This window comes from Populus nigra, chromosome 3 (assembly GCF_951802175.1).
Source record: "Populus nigra chromosome 3, ddPopNigr1.1, whole genome shotgun sequence".
In the NCBI taxonomy this organism is placed as follows: domain Eukaryota; kingdom Viridiplantae; phylum Streptophyta; class Magnoliopsida; order Malpighiales; family Salicaceae; genus Populus; species Populus nigra.
This window is the reverse complement of record NC_084854.1, coordinates 5,524,716-5,541,961: the sequence shown is the minus strand read 5'-3', so window position 1 is coordinate 5,541,961 and position 17,246 is coordinate 5,524,716. Positions and strand designations below refer to the sequence as shown.

At 35.3% G+C, this 17,246-nt stretch overlaps 3 protein-coding genes across 4 annotated transcripts; all 3 read left to right on the top strand.

Annotated features, from left to right (window-relative positions):
- The first annotated feature begins 315 nt into the window (after positions 1-315).
- Positions 316-6,748, top strand: LOC133690100 (uncharacterized). 2 transcript variants are annotated; one of them, XM_062110282.1, is made up of 9 exons: positions 316-679; positions 1,050-1,476; positions 1,600-1,749; positions 1,834-2,075; positions 2,533-3,464; positions 3,567-3,910; positions 4,128-4,391; positions 4,485-4,690; positions 5,928-6,748. In XM_062110282.1, the coding sequence occupies exons 4-9, from the start codon at positions 1,875-1,877 to the stop codon at positions 6,624-6,626; spliced, it is 2,646 nt and encodes an 881-aa protein (XP_061966266.1). In that variant the 5' UTR covers positions 316-679; positions 1,050-1,476; positions 1,600-1,749; positions 1,834-1,874; the 3' UTR covers positions 6,627-6,748. The 2 variants fall into 2 exon arrangements, with proteins under 2 accessions (XP_061966266.1, XP_061966267.1); XM_062110283.1 differs by having other exon boundaries at positions 1,050-1,749; positions 1,875-2,075.
- Positions 6,749-10,646: 3,898 nt separating this feature from the next.
- On the top strand, positions 10,647-14,032 carry LOC133688420 (long-chain-alcohol oxidase FAO1-like). Its single transcript, XM_062107899.1, has 6 exons — positions 10,647-10,931; positions 11,300-11,726; positions 11,896-12,045; positions 12,130-12,371; positions 12,702-13,633; positions 13,726-14,032. The coding sequence occupies exons 1-6, from the start codon at positions 10,671-10,673 to the stop codon at positions 14,030-14,032; spliced, it is 2,319 nt and encodes a 772-aa protein (XP_061963883.1). The 5' UTR covers positions 10,647-10,670.
- LOC133687885 (uncharacterized) lies at positions 13,758-16,307 on the top strand. Its single transcript, XM_062107223.1, has 4 exons — positions 13,758-14,070; positions 14,273-14,536; positions 14,629-14,834; positions 15,594-16,307. Exons 2-4 carry the CDS (start codon positions 14,380-14,382, stop codon positions 16,290-16,292), a joined length of 1,062 nt encoding a protein of 353 aa, XP_061963207.1. The 5' UTR covers positions 13,758-14,070; positions 14,273-14,379; the 3' UTR covers positions 16,293-16,307.
- Positions 16,308-17,246: the final 939 nt, after the last annotated feature.

Sequence of the window (17,246 nt, the reverse complement as noted above, 5' to 3'; positions counted from 1 at the left end):
GAGCTTGTGCTATTGGATTGACGACATAGTGGCTGGAAACCTCGGAACCTAGATTATTTGTTCGTACTACTGTCTTTTATTTACAGAAGAAAACAGTTGTTTTCTTCATAATTTTTAATGAAGAATGTCTATGTATCATCACGGAGAATAAATCAAGGTTTCTTGTGCACACGCATTTGTCTCAATATATGATTCTTTCACGCCAGCTCACGCATAAAGTTAAAACCCTCCTTGAACTATTTGAGAAAATAATTATGTATCACTTTCATGGAGGCGGTATATTCAGCTATAAATTCACCTGAATCTGAAACTGAAATTCTCCAAACTTCCTTCTACTTGTTTTATTCTCTGGCCAGTAAGATATATATTGCCATTTACTCCTGGATTGCTTATTCTGGGGATAAAAATAAAATAAAAAATGGAGAAACAAGCAGAGATAGAACTAAGGCCTGAAGACAGAGGAGATGATTATGATGCTATTGTTGTGGGGTCTGGATATGGTGGTTCTGTTGCTGCTTGTCGAATGTCAACGGCGGGAATAAAGGTTTGTCTGCTAGAGAAAGGCCGGAGATGGAAAGCAGAGGATTTCCCAACTGACAGCCGGAAGATTATGTCAGCTGTGAGGTATGAGAACCAGAACTTAGGCCTCAGATTTGGACCAGAGGATGCTTTATTTCAGGTCATTCTCTTGTCCTTCTCTCTTTTAGGGTCACCTGTACTGTTTTGTGTGCATTTTGTTTGCTTAAAACGAAAATAAGTAACTAGATCTAGGTTTGGTCTCTTGGCATTGGAAGCCATACGATATATTAATAGTTACAAGAACTTATAATAATGACCTAAAATATTATAAAAAACATTTGACACAAATGCTAAGGACATGACACAACAATGTAATTTGACATATTTTTCGTATTTCTGCACAAAAAACGCCTTCAAGCCATTAGGAAATGGAAGAGTATTCTAAACACATGGAATCTAAAGCTCGATTAAAGCATTTTTTTACCATCTCTCTTGGAGTTCAGTCAATCACTGACTTTACAATGTTCTAGTTATATGAACAGAATGATTCTTTAGCAGCAGTGGCTTGTGGACTTGGTGGAGGTTCCCTAGTCAATGCTGGAGTGATGCTGCCAACACCAATTCGTGCTAGAAGGAATCTAAAATGGCCAAAGGAATGGGAAAGAGATTGGGATATTTGTGAATCTTCTGCGGCAGCAATGCTGAGAATTCAAAGCAGTTCAATCAAATTTCCTATAGCAAAAGTCATGGGAGAAATAGCTGAAGGAGAGTTTGAAGCAAATATTGAGAGTTCTGTAAAGCTAAGTGTGAATTTTGATGTTGAAGAACCTCCTTCTAATCCACCAAGGCTTGAGCAGATTAATAGCTGCTTTGCCTGTGGAAATTGTCTTGCTGGGTGTCCTTACAACGCCAAAAATTCTACCGATAAAAACTATCTTATCTCAGCAATACAGGCATGTTTTCCACTATTTCTAATATTATTTAGACAATAATTTTATGATAAACAATATGGTGTAAGTAAATCTTGTGGTCCAACGCGCATTGCATATACGTTCATCAGAATTTATTTTTTGCAGGCAGGATGCAGTATAAGGACAAAATGTCAAGTTCAGTATGTGATCAAGAATCCCCATGGAATTTGCCAACCAGGCGGAATTAGCAGAAAAAGAAGATGGCGTGTTTATATAAATGAGATTGATTACATAACATCCGATTGGGTAATTCTGTCAGGTAGGAAAATGTCAATAAGAGTTCTGGATTTAGTCAATAAATTTTAGTTGTTATTCTTAACAATTTCAAAACTTGTTTCCCCAGCTGGAGTTTTGGGCACAACTGAGATACTTTTCCGGTCACAGATGAGAGGATTGAGGCTTTCGGATACTCTCGGATCTGGATTCAGTTGTAATGGCAATACTCTCGCTTATGTTGCTGGAAGCCCTGCACCCCTGAATGGTTATGGACTAAACAGAAAGCAATTATCAGAGATACCTTTCCAAGATAGGCCAGGGCCATCTATCTCTTCATCTCACACTTCTTCATTGGGTTTTACAATCCAGGTTTAAAACTTTTCTCTATGCGCAAACACTTGAATTGGTTTAAACTTTAAAGTGTCCATTAATGTATTAAAGTCACAAGATGGTTAAAATCAACTTGAAAACAATCTTCTTTAAAACCAAACTGGAATCTAGGTTGACACTGATGAGATGGTGTCTAACATGCCCATTTTCCTTGATAATCACCTCAAGTGCTCCTTTTGATGACCTTGGATGCTGACTGGTCCATCCTAAGAAAAGGCAGTCTGTGTGAAAAAGATGCAGCACTGTTATCTATCCATGCAGTAGCCTTGACTCAAGGTGATTGGTATGGCTGAGATGGACTCAAATGACTGCCTTATGTTTAACCTCACAGGCGTATAATCTTAAAATAACTGAATGAAAACAAAAATAAACATTTGAGTCGCTGATGTTCTTCTATACGAGTCTCCAGCACTTACCATTTTAATTTTCACTGCAGAGTGCTATACTTCCAAGAGCTTATCCGTATCTGTTGTTTGAAGGAATTACAACTTATACCTGGCCAACTGGTTACCAATTCTTTCATGGGATTGTCGATAGGCTGAAACATTTTATAGGTCTTGGCTTAAGCCAATCTATCATTCTCAATGCAATGGGATATGATGAAAGTAATGGGAAAATCATGTTAGACAAAGACACGGACAAAATCTGCTTTCATCCACCCCAGGATCCTTTACTTCCACGAAAAATCATGGCTTTTCAAAAGCTGACCAAAAAACTCGGGGGAATCCTTTTCATGTCTAGGTACAGAAGCACAGCAGTTCATCTTTTAGGTGGTTGCAATGCATCATCAGATTCTTCAGGTGGGGTATGCAACCATAAAGGTCAGGTTTTTGACCCAAAAACTCCTGCTACTGTGCATGCAGGCCTCTACGTTTGTGATGCTTCTCTAATCCCATGTTCCGTTGGCATAAATCCATCTCTTACTATTGCAACAGCCGCTGAACATGCAAGCAGGTACCTTGTGCAGGACATTCTCGAGTACAAAAGCAAAATTAGTACTAGTGTTGCAGCTGTTGATCGGAATCAACTTTCTGTCACGGGTAAAAATTTAGAGAATGACAATGGATCAACTGTTCTGATTAAAGAAACCATGAGAGGCTATGTGGGGGGCATGCCATGCACAGTTCATCTAAAAATGAAAATGCAGTCACAGAATGTTAAGAGCTCTGATATATGGAACTGGTTTATAGGAGAACCTCACCCTCTTTTGAGAGGAAAGGCTGGTGGGTATGTAGTGTTCAGAGCCATTGAAAAGGACAGATTACATGTCATAGATGGGGAAATGGATTTGTGTGTGGTGAATTGCAGAACTCCTTATACGCAGTATATGCGCTATCGTCTTCTCCTTGCAGCTGCTTCTGGTTCCAGGTGTGATTAAGTTAGATTTTGTTTATTTACTCGAACCCAAAAATGTCAGTTCTTTTCCTTTTTTTTAATTATATTGAACTCATGAAATATAATTTAATGCAGATATATACTTGAGGGAAAGAAGATAATGAATCCTTGCCACTTCGCATTGTACGCTTGGAGCGAGACAACAACTCTGTATGTAACATTTAATAAAGTTGCTCCGAGTGGCTCAACAGACACCATGCTGAATTTGAAAGGAGAGCTTAGAGTTTCCTTCACAGAGCTTCTGAAGTGCTTTATAACCCTTAAAGGAAACGGGAGAGGAAGATTCATACATCTTCTTATACAGACACTCATAAGGACTTACATCTTACAAATACCACGAGGGACTCGCGAGAACTTCATCGTAACAGATTCATGCGATAAGAGTTATCCAAGCAGCACTATCGATGATATAAGAACAGGTATTCAGAAATCACAAGTCTTAAAATTAAAGAAGCAAAATAGGATCACGGGGGTGTCAATTAAGATTAAACTGTCAACACTTTGAACTATGTTGCTTTTTCATGATTTATTAACTCGTCATGAAAACAACTGAACGGGCCACTGGACTCTTGTACACATCATTTTCTGAGCTTGAATATCTAAATAAATAATGATGTTGGCTTCAATATCATGCAGCGGATGGATATATCATTAGAAGCAGGCACTGGAAAAATGCTAGAAATCCATTGTTGCTTAGCAGAGAAAAAGTACTAAATCCTATCCTCCTTCTCAATGGTTATTCTACTGAGAGTTACTGGCTACCAACAGAACCACATGATTTAGTCAGAACTTTGTTGGAAGAAGGGCATGAAGTTTGGCTATTGCAGACTAGATTGCACCCTCTGAATCCTGCAAACAACGCTACTATTGAAGATATTGGAAAATATGACATCCCTGCTGGTATGGAAAATGCAAATGAACATTACACGAATGTTGATTCTTACTTGTTCATTACGTTCAGCATTGAGCATTTGCTGACCTTTATGTTTGCAGCATTTGGTAAGATCCTTGAAGTTCACGGGCCCAGCACAAAGATTCATGTAGTGGCACACTGTGTTGGAGGCTTGGCCATTCATATAGCTCTCATGGGAGGGCATGTCTCTGCGACCCATATAGCTTCTCTTTCTTGTACCAATTCTTCAATGTTCTTCAGGCTTACGGCATTGGCCACAATCAAAATGTGTCTTCCCCTGGTCCCAGTAAGCTCTTCATCTCTGCTCGCTTATAGTTATGGGATTTCTTTGATTTTTGCTGCAAGATGTTAATATGATTGTACATAGCATTGGTTGAAATTCACTATTTACAGTGTGAGTGAAGGAACAACTAACATTGGAATATCCATTCGAACCAATCAAGATGCTTGATCTTTACTACTCTAGTTTATGTTTATTGTGCAAAACCCAGGAAAACCAAAACAGAAACATTTGTAAAAAATATATGTATATGAAAACTCTTCTTCTCCATCCTCATTAATTCACAAGAAGCTACTTCTCTATGCTCCTCACAACTCTTCTTCTCCGTCCTCATTAATTCTTCTAGATCACTCTTCAACCTCGTATTATAAAATTGGACATGGCTCTTTCTATGACAGTAAAAACACTCCTTATTACTGTAATCCACTATTGGTTTTGAACTTCATCTTGGCTTCCCTCTATAATAATTATTCCTTTGTAACATTTCCTTATCGCCACGATCAAAGTTCTCTACACAAGTTTTATCTTCATTCTCACCATCAAGCTTCTAAATTTCTCACTCTTCAATAGCATAATAGTGATGTCCATTTATATTAATCATCCTTTTCTCAATTAACAACATCATCCCCATCAAATCATCATAAAACTTTGGAAGAGATGCTAACAAATCACAACCAAATCCTCCTCATCACGAGTAGCAATAACAGATCAACACTCATCAATGGGTTATGAGTTGTCTCGACACATAGATCTTCTTCACATCAAACGAAAGTATTTTTTCTTTGACAGAATGTGTCAACACATTCTATTCTTGTTTAGGATACCACACTGTGCAACTATCAATCTAACCTTAACAAGTTCATCAATTTAAGCCATAACTCAACAATATCCTTTCATAGTTAAGCCCCTGCATTTAGTGAATCTTACTTCTTTTTTTTAGCTTTGATAAATTTAATTTCATTTATGAAAACCAAATTTATACAGGTATTGCTTCTTTAATCTATTCTTCAATTGTTTGTTTTAAGTGGATAGGCAAAGGAGATTATGCTTACTATTTAGTAAGTTACTAAACAGTCGGATATAAAATTGAAGATTCCCAGGACGTGGAAGTATGTCATGCTAATAACCGCACCTTGAATTGATCCAATAGGGCTTTAAACAATTTCTTTAGGGTTTAAACGAGTTCATACCAGTCTTTTCTTCTTGACGTTCAGACTCTTTTATAACCAAACTCAATCTGCAGATATCAATGGCTATACTAGGCAAGAATAAAATCCTTCCTCTTTTGGGAAAATCGAAGGGAAGTTCTGGACACAGGCTTTTGAAATACATAGCTCTGTATTTACCACGATATGAGAGATGCACGTGCAAGGAGTGTGAGGTCTTCTCTGGAATATTTGGAAATACATTCTGGCATGAAAATGTAAGCCCCGCCATGCACCAATGGTTGAATAAGCAAAGCTCAACAAAGCTTCCCATGTCAGCATTTCCTCACCTGAGAAGAATATGCAACTCTGGATATATTGTAGACAGTAATGGTAACAACTCATTCTTGATCCATCCAGAGAGAATGGCAATCTCAACGCTGTATATTTCTGGAGGGCGGAGTCTCCTTGTGACCCCAGGAACTTCTTATCTTGCTAACAAGTACATGAAGGTGCACCAACCTGGTTTTAGACATGAAAGGGCGGTGGTGGACGGTTTTGGGCATTCAGATTTATTGATTGGAGAGAAGTCTCATGAGAAAGTTTTTCCTCACATAATATCTCATATCAGATTAGCCGAACAAGAAGGAAATGGTTTGACTCCAAGAAAGAAGGACAGCAAAGAGGCTTTGGACTGGGGTGATGATCCTTACAGAGAATACGGGGACTTCGGTTGTTGGATTTTCGCGTTGGCTATTATTTTCTTCTTCTTGTTATTACATGTGTTGTTCTGGTAATGTTAACGTGATTTTGATTCTGTAAGAGGAAAAGAATGGAGTTTTAGCTAAATAACAATAAGGTATTTTGGATTCAACCAAAAAATAAAAATAAAATTAAGGGGTTGGATTTATTTGGTTCAGTTGGATCAGGGTATTCATCTAGCATATTGATGAATATGGAAAATTAATTAGGGTAGTAATAGTGTTTAAGAAGATTTATTATCCAATATATGTTGGGGATTCCGATCGGTGATGTTCTGATATTGTCTATCTGAAGCTTAGCATACTGACACAATATTTAACGTAGTTCGGCAAATCGCCTACATTTATGGAAGAAGTCAATATTATTAGAGATAGAAAAAGGGAACAACTTAGATACATAGAGGAAAAGAATCATATTCACTCTACTCCACTCCCATTGCTCTCACTATTGTACTTACAATTGCTGCAATGGTAGCAGCCATTACAGCCACTCTCTTCTTCTTTTCTCTTTTATTCTCCTCACACTTTCACATCATGCTCTCCAAATAATACCTCTATTTATAGGAAATAAAGGTAAACTCCTCCAGCATATTTTTCAACATTGATGGGACAAGAAAGCCATAAAATATGGTATCAATTATGTCATAACATATGCTTCCACTTTGTACAAAGTGGGTGATGAGTTGTTCCACTTGTACAAAGTGGAAGTGGAGTATTTGCCACAATAATGACAATTTCCTAACAATATATTATTATGTTACCCTGCTTGTATTTTCTTGCTTGTATTTTCTTGGAGGTTATCGATATGAAAATCACACACTAATAAATCAAGAATAAAAAATGTAAATTAGATGTGATTTTCTTATCAAAAGGATGGCTCCAAATTAGTCACAAATCTTGAGATACTCTTAATCACCTTGCTGATATAGTTATTTTCATCTTAACTAATTGAATTTTACAGCATCCATAAATCTTTCATAGATTGCGAATTGTGTTTGTATTTTAAAACCAATTCAGGTTACTTGTATTCCATCTTCCAAACAATGACAAATACATATATTTTTTTTAACTCACCTTCTTCCCTAATCATTTTCATGCCATGCCATACCAACTGAGAAGTCTTCGAAGCACACAATTTTCCAGCCGAATGGATAGCAGTTTTTGTTTTGCGACTCATTGTGTAAAACAATTACAAGTTGACTTGAGCACTTAAAGTTAGTTATGTTTTGTCTTGTCTCTCTTCGTCGTAGGTGCTGGGACTAGATTCCACCGCACCCGCTAAATCTGTCTAATTTGTCTCTATACATGATTCTGTCAGGCCGTTAAAACCTTCCTTTAGGAATGATGAAGTTATATGTCACTTCATGGCGGCGGTGTATTCAACTATAAATTTACCTGAATCTGAAACTGAAATTCTCCCACTGTTCTTCTTACTTGTTTTCTTCTCTGTTCAGTAAGGTTTATGTAACTATTTACTCCTGGATTGCTTATTCTGGGATTAAAATAAAAAAAGAAAAAAGAAAATGGAGGAACAGGCAGGGATAGAACGAAGGCCTGGAGAGGTGATGCATATGATGCTATTGTTGTGGGGTCTGGATATAGTGGTTCTGTTGCTGCTTGTCGAATGTCAATTGTGGGAGTTAAGGTTCGTCTGCTAGAGAAAAGCCGGAGATGGAAAGCTCAGGATTTCCCAACTGACAGCTGGGAGATTATGTAAGCTGTGAGGTATGAGCATGGTTGTAAAAAATACACACACAAAAAAAAAATAACGTCAAATCGTGAATAAATATTTTTCAATGCATTGTCCACGCAAACAATAAGAAATCCGTGCAAGATCTAGGAGAAAAAGTTGAAAGTACTTACGTCCCAGAAAAAAATATTGAAATCAGCATACCCATGCAAAAAATATTGAAAACATCTATGTTTTCACACCCATGCTTCCTGGTTGGCTAACATTAATTCCAATATTTCCTTCAAATACATTATTATCTATAGTAATAATTTTAGTTTATTTGATGTAATTTATCTTGATGAACAACAATACATTACTTTTAGATATTATTATATTTTTATAAGTTTCAAATATTATTTGTTACACACCATAAGTCTTAATAAGTGAATCAATAAAAAAATTATAGGTTTTTAATGAACTAAAATGAATGAATCAAACAATTCAAAGTAGGATTTTTTTTTTTATAATCTTGAAGTTTGATTCCTTGTTAGATCATATATTAGACAAGTTGTGGAATTTTCTATAAAAAAATTATAATATTGTAAACTTATTTAAAAGACTATGATATTTTGGCATAAACATGTGGTGGATCAGATTTTAGAGTATAATTTATCACTCTTGTCCGTAAAAATATTCTTATATAATAAGAGTTTTCAAAGTCTTGTATAATAATAGATAATTTTTTTATATGTTATAAAAGGTTTAAGCAAGATTATACTTTATTTATCCTTGTATTATTGATTGAAGAATGAATCCATGGATACAAGAGCTTGTAAAGCTTATACGTCAGTTAGGAAACACAATGTTATGGAATGAGGAAAATAAAAATTGAAATTTTAGAATTATTGTAAAATTATAAAATCTGTAGTTAAATCATGATTTCACCTAATTTTACTGAATTTACATGATTTCATACCGATTTTATTTTATTTTATTATTTTTACATGATTTCACGTTGTAAATAAATTTTAACTCGTAAAATTATATAGTTGTTGTATTTTTTATATATTATTTAATTATTAATTAAATTAATATTTTGAATTTTTTTACCCTAGTATTTTTAATGTCGAAAAAATATTTATGTGATCCGCGGCAAAAAAAAAATCTTCGAAACAAACAATTTTCGAAATGAATTGATAAAGTTTTCATTTTGGCAGTGACTGTGTAATACAATATAAGACTAATTTTAAGTTTTATATATATATATATATATATATATATATATATATAATATTTATCATCTCATTACTTGCGGATTTGTTTAAATTACAAAATTGACACGCAGAGAAACTTCGATGCGTCTAATGCCCTTTACGAAAACAATGATAATTTCAAATTAAATTGTAGGATCGTGTTTAAATTTCTTAATTCGTGTTTTATTACTAAATATTTTTCTTAATATGGTTTGCTTTTCTAAAATGTTCATAGCTATTTAAATAGGCCAAATTCGATTTTTATAAAATAGGAGAATTAAAGCCCTAAATAAAAAAAGAAAAAATAAAATACAACATAAATTCTTAAATTAAATTGAAAACAAATTTTTTTTAGAAAAACAATAAAATTTGCTCAATCATTCATTGGATACTAATTTGAGAATACTTCTAAACTCAATTATTTACAATCAACTGATGCCGTATAAAACTGAGCCTGTAAAATTATATAATAAAATTTAAATATGATATTGTAATTTCGTCAAAAAATTATAATATTTTTATATTAAAATATTGGTTTGACATGAAAATTTTTTTATTTGACTTAACTCAATCTTACTATTTTATAAAATAAAAAAAATTAATTAAAATTTGTACATGATTAAAGATTAAGATGGTATTTAATATTGTGGTCCAACTACATTTAAAAAAAAATAGTTTCAAATTAATTTTTTGTATATATTTTAGATTGTGTTTTAATGTATTATATTAAAAATAAATTTAAAAAATAATAAATATATTATTTTAATTTATTTATAAATAAAAAAATATTTTAAAAAGCTATCAATCCAAACTTCAGAAATATCAGACTCTTCGATACGCTTACATCACTGCCTTGTTTGTCTATATCTAGCAGCTACGTGCTTTGAATATCCAAAGCAGCCTGTCTAGAATGCTTTCTTCTTTGAATTTTCAGCTGTAATCTTTATGCTAACTCGTTCACGCCAACTCATGCATCAAGTCAAAACCTTCGTTCGAGAATTAAATTATATATCACTTAATGGTGGCGGTATATATAAATTTACCTGAATCTAAAACTGAAATTCTCCCATTGTTCTTCGCACTTGTTTTCTTCTCTGGTCAGTAAGATATATATTGCCATTTACTCCTTGATCGCTTGTTCTGGGATAAAAAAAAATGGAGAAACAAGCAGAGATAGAACTAAGGCCTGAAGACAGAGGAGATGATTATGATGCTATTGTTGTGGGGTCTGGATATGGTGGTTCTGTTGCTGCTTGTCGAATGTCAATGGCGGGAATAAAGGTTTGTCTGCTAGAGAAAGGTCGGAGATGGAAAGCAGAGGATTTCCCAACTGACATCTGGAAGATTATTTCAGCTGTGAGGTATCAGAACCAGAACTTAGGCGTCAGATTTGGACCAGAGGATGCTTTATTTCAGGTCATTCTCTTGTCCTTCTCTCTTTCAGGGTCACCTGTACTGTTTTGTCTGCATTTTATTTGTTTAAAACGAAAATAAAGTAACTAGATCTATGTTTGGTCTCTTAGTTGAAGCCATACGATATATTAATAGTTAAAAGAACTTATGACAATGACCTAAAATATTATAAAAACATTTGACACAAGTGCCAAGGACATGACACAACAATGTAATTCGACATATTTTTCGTATGTCTGCACAAAAAACACCTTCAAGCCATTAGGAAGTGAAAGAGTATTCTAAACTCATGGACTCTTAAGCTCCATTAAAGCATTTTTTTTACCATCTCTCTTTGAGTTCAGTCAATCACTGACTTTACAAAGTTCTAGTTATATGAACAGAATGATTCTTTAGCAGCAGTGGCTTGTGGACTTGGTGGAGGTTCCCTAGTCAATGCTGGAGTGATGCTGCCAACACCAATTCGTGCTAGAAGGAATCTAAAATGGCCAAAGGAATGGGAAAGAGATTGGGATATTTGTGAGTCTTCTGCTGCAGCAATGCTGAGAATTCAAAGCAGTTCAGTCAAATTTCCTATAGCCAAAGTCATGGGAGAAATAGCTGGAGCAGAGTTTGAAGCAAATATTGAGAGTTCTGTAAAGCTAAGTGTGAATTTTGATGTTGAAGAACCTCCTTCTAATCCACCAAGGCTTGAGCAGATTAATAGCTGCTTTGCCTGTGGAAATTGTCTTGCTGGGTGTCCTTACAACGCCAAAAATTCTACCGATAAAAACTATCTTATCTCAGCAATACAGGCAAGTTTTCTACTATTTCTAATATTATTTAGACATTAAGGTTTTTTTTTTGTCTTGAATATTGCGCAGATGTGATTCAAAACTTGAGACCACCATAACATTTTCAAGTTTTGAGAACAATATGGTGTGTAAGGAAATCCTGTGGTTCATCAGAATTTATTCTTTGCAGGCAGGATGCACTATAAGGACAAAATGTCAAGTTCAGTATGTGATCAAGAATCCCCATGGAATTTGCCAACCAGGCGGAATTAGCAGAAAAAGAAGATGGCGTGTTTACATAAATGAGATTGACTACATAACATCCGATTGGGTAATTCTGTCAGGTAGGAAAATGTCAATAAGAGTTCTGGATTTAGTCAATAAATTTTAGTTGTTATTCTTAACAATTTCAAAACTTGTTTCCCCAGCTGGAGTTTTGGGCACAACTGAGATACTTTTCCGGTCACAGATGAGAGGATTGAGGCTTTCGGATACTCTCGGATCTGGATTCAGTTGTAATGGCAATAATCTCGCTTATGTTGCTGGAAGCCCTGCACCCCTGAATGGTTATGGATTAAACAGAAAGCAATTATCAGAGATACCTTTCCAAGATAGGCCAGGGCCATCTATCTCTTCATCTCACACTTCTTCATTGGGTTTTACAATCCAGGTTTAAAACTTTTCTCTACGCGCAAACACTTGAATTGGTTTAAAGTTTGAAGTATCCATTAGTGTCTTATGCTAGTCACAGGATGGTTAAAATCAACTTGAAAATAATGTTCATTTGCCTTGATATTAAGAGCTCCTTTTGAATTGACTTTGGATGCTGATGTACTCAAGGTGATTGGTATGGCTGAGATGAAATTAAATGACTGCCCTTATGTTTAAGCACACAGACGTATAATCTTAAAATAACTGAATGAAAACAAAAATAAACATCTGAGTCGCTGATGTCCTTCCATACGAGTCTCCAACACTTCCATTTTCGTTTCCACTGCAGAGCGCTATACTTCCAAGAGCTTATCCGTATCTTTTGTTCGAAGGGATTACAACTTATAACTGGCCAACCGGTTACCGATTCTTTCAGGGGATTGTCCATAGGCTGAAACATTTTATAGGTCTTGGCTTAAGCCAATCTATCATTCTCAATGCAATGGGATATGATGAAAGTGATGGGAAAATCATGTTAGAAAAAGACACGGACAAAATCTGCTTTCATCCACCCCAGGATCCCTTACTTCCACGAAAAATCATAGCTTTTCAAAAGCTGACCAAAAAACTCGGGGGAATCCTTTTCATGTCTAGGTACAGAAGCACAGCAGTTCATCTTTTAGGTGGTTGTAATGCATCATCAGATGCTTCAGGTGGGGTATGCAACCATAAAGGTCAGGTTTTTGACCCAAAAACTCCTGCTACTGTACATGCAGGCCTCTACGTTTGCGATGCTTCTCTAATCCCATGTTCCGTTGGCATAAATCCATCTCTTACTATTGCAACAGCCGCTGAACATGCAAGCAGGTACCTTGTGCAGGACATTCTCGAGTACAAAAACAACATTAGTGCTAGTGTTGCAGCTGTTGGTCAGAATCAATTTTCTGTCACGGGTAAAAATTTAGAGAATGACAATGAATCAACTGTTCTGATTAAAGAAACAATGAGAGGCTATGTGGGGGGCATGCCATGCACAGTTCATCTAAAAATGAAAATGCAGTCACAGAATCTTAAGAGCTTTGATAAACGGAACTGGTTTATAGGAGAACCTCACCCTCTTCTGAGGGGAAAGGCTGGTGGGTATGTAGTGTTCAGTGCCATTGAAAAGGACAAATTACATGTCATAGATGGGGAAATGGATTTGTGTGTGGTCGATGGCAGAACTCCTTATACGCAGTATATGCACTATCGACTTCTCCTTGCAGCTGCTTCTGGTTCCAGGTGTGATGAAGTTAGAATTTCTTTACTCGTACCCAAAAGAATGCCATTTCTTTTCCATTTTCCTTTTTTTTTATTATGTGAGTTTAATGCAGATATATACTTGAGGGAAAGAAGATAATGAATCCTTACCACTTCGCATTGTACGCTTGGAGGGAGACAACAACACTGTATGTTACATTTAATAAAGTTGCTCAGAGTGGCTCGACAGGCACCATGCTGAATTTGAAAGGAGAGCTTAGAGTTTCCTTCACAGAGCTTCTGAAGTGTTTTATAAGCCTTAAAGGAAACGGGAGAGGAAGATTCATACATCTTCTTATACAGACACTCATAAGGACTTACATCTTACAAATACCACGAGTGTCTCGCAAGAACTTCATCGTAACAGATTCCATGCGATAAGAGTTATCCAAGCAGCACTATCGATGATATAAGAACAGGTATTCAGAAATCACAAGTCTTAAAATTAAAGAAGCAAAATAGGATCACGGCGGTGTCAATTAAGATTAAACTGTCAACACTTTGAACTATGTTGCCTTTTCATGATTTATTAACTCCTCATAAAAACAACTGCATGGGACACATCATTTTCTGAGCTTGAATTTCTCCATATATAATGATGCTGGCTTCAATATCATGCAGCGGATGGATATATCATTAGAAGCAGGCACTGGAAAAATGCTAGAAATCCCTTGTTGCTTAGCAGAGAAAAAGTACTAAATCCTATCCTCCTTCTCAATGGTTATACTATGGAGAGTTACTGGCTACCAACAGAACCACATGATTTAGTCCGAACTTTGTTGGAAGAAGGGCATGATGTTTGGCTATTGCAGACTAGATTGCACCCTCTGAATCCTGCAAACAACGCTACTATTGAAGATATTGGAAAATATGACATCCCTGCTGGTATGGAAATGCAAATGAACATTACAAGAATGTTGATCCTTACTTGTTCATTACGTTCAGCATTGAGCATTTGCTGACCTTTATGTTTGCAGCATTTGGTAAGATCCTTGAAGTTCACGGGCCCAGCACAAAGATTCATGTAGTGGCACACTGTGGTGGAGGCTTGGCCATTCATATAGCTCTCATGGGAGGGCATGTCTCTGCGACCCATATAGCTTCTCTTTCTTGTACCAATTCTTCAATGTTCTTCAGGCTTACGGCATTGGCCACAATCAAAATGTGGCTTCCCCTGGTCCCAGTAAGCTCTTCAACTCTGCTCGCTTATACTTATGGGATTTCTTTCATTTTAGCTGCAAGATGTTAATATAATTGTACATAGTATTGGTTGAAATTCACTATTCACAGTGTGAGTAAATGAATAACTAACATTAGAATATCCATTTGAACAAATTAAGATGCTTGATCTTTACTACGCTAGTCTTAAGTTTATTGTGCAAAACCCAGGAAAACCAAAGCAAAAACATTAATAAAAAAAAAAATATGCATATGAAAATTTAACGTTGTTGGTAAATCCTGTTCCACAAGATTTTACTATCAAATATAAGAAATTACAGCCATTACCCAATATCAGATCACATCTAAGAAATTACTCATAAGAAAATACCATATTAATTTAGCTAAAGATTTTGGCTACAGCACTAATTCTTTTAGTTGTGACCACATATCATTAATATTGGAAGCAAACATCAATTAGCCACTACACATTCTATCTATAGTAGTAATAAAGTCCTTTTTTCATTAAAATAAATAAATTCTTCAGGTCCAACTCCAACAAGGAAAGTGTCTTTTCCTAAACACAATTTGTCAAAAAATTATATTCTTGGTATTTTGTAAATTTCTTCATTTAAAAATCATCTTTACGAACCATCAATGCTAATAACCACACCTTGAATTGACCCATTAGGGATCTAAACAATTTCTAAAAGGTTCAGAAGAGTTCATGCTAGTCTTTTCTTCTTGATTTTCAGACTCTTTTATAACCGAACTCAATCTGCAGATATCAATGGCTATACTAGGCAAGAATAAAATCCTACCTCTTCTGGAAAAATCAAAGGGAAGTTCTGGACACAGGCTTTTGAAATTCATAGCTCGGTGTTTACCACGATATGAGAGATGCACGTGCAAGGAGTGTGAGGTCCTCTCTGGAATATTTGGAAATGCATTCTGGCATGAAAATGTAAGCCCCGCCCTGCACCACTGGTTGAATACAGAAAGCGCAACAAAGCTTCCCATGTCAGCATTTCCTCACCTGAGAAGAATCTGCAACTCTGGATATATTGTAGACAGTAATGGTAACAACTCATTCTTGATCCATCCAGAGAGAATGGCAATCTCAACGCTGTATATTTCTGGAGGGCGGAGTCTCCTTGTGACCCCAGAGACTTCTTATCTTGCTAACAAGTACATGAAGTTGCACCAACCTGGTTTTAGACATGAAAGGGCGGTGGTGGACGGTTTTGGGCATTCAGATTTATTGATTGGAGAGAAGTCTCATGAGAAAGTTTTTCCTCACATAATATCTCATATCAGATTAGCCGAACAAGAAGGAAATGGGTTGACTCCAAGAAAGAAGGACAGCAAAGAGGCTTTGGACTGGGGTGATGATCCTTACAGAGAATATGGGGACTTCGGTTGCTGGTTTTTCGCGTTGGCTATTATTTTCTTCTTCTTGTTATTACATGTGTTGTTCTGGTGATGTTAACGTGATTTTGAAGTTGTAAGAGGAAAACAATGGAGTATTAGCTAATAACAATAAGCATTGGAATTATTTGGTGGTGAAATAGAACTCTTTTCTGTCAAATGTGATATTCTATACAAAAGGATGACTTCATTGAATTCCCAATCTTGAGATACTTTTAATCCCCTTACTATATAGTTATTTCCATCTTAAATATAAGCATCAATTAATTGAATTTTATACAAGCGGTCTAGAATCTTTCATGGATTAAGAATTGTGTTTGAATTTCCAAACCAATTGAGGTTACTTGAATTCCATTTCCATGTTCCAAAATAATGACAAATGGCTTTTCTTATTCACCTTCTTCCCAAATCATTTTCACTCCATGCCATCCAATTCCAATTAAGAAACCTTTGAAAATAGTGGTGTTTAAAAATACTAACTAATTTATAATATTTGTTTTATCTGATCTGATCCAACTTGTCATAATCTGATAATATAAATATTACAAATGATTGTGGATCAAAAAACTTAATAAATAGATACTAGGGTTGGAAGGCGAGTCGGGAGTTTTGGAATACGATCAACTCGACCCGATTCCTATACTTTATATTTTTTTTGTTTTAATATGTAATAGTTTGTGGATTGAATATTTATTTTTATTTTATTTAGAAATATTTCGACTTTGTTAAAAGAAGGAGATAACTATAATTTAATTGTGGTGTAAAATATAACATTGTTAGAAGAGATGAGATAATTAGAATTTAATAGTAGTGTAAGATATAAAAACTAGATCTAATAACAAGGGTGGCACCTACAATTCATGTTGTGGGTCCGTTTATAAATATAAAATCATAAAAATTAATAATATAACAACCCGTTCAGGTCTAAAAAATTAAATATATTAGATTTATAATTTATAAAATATAGAAAGTTAAGTTTGATATATGAGCTAAAGCCTGACCAAACTAT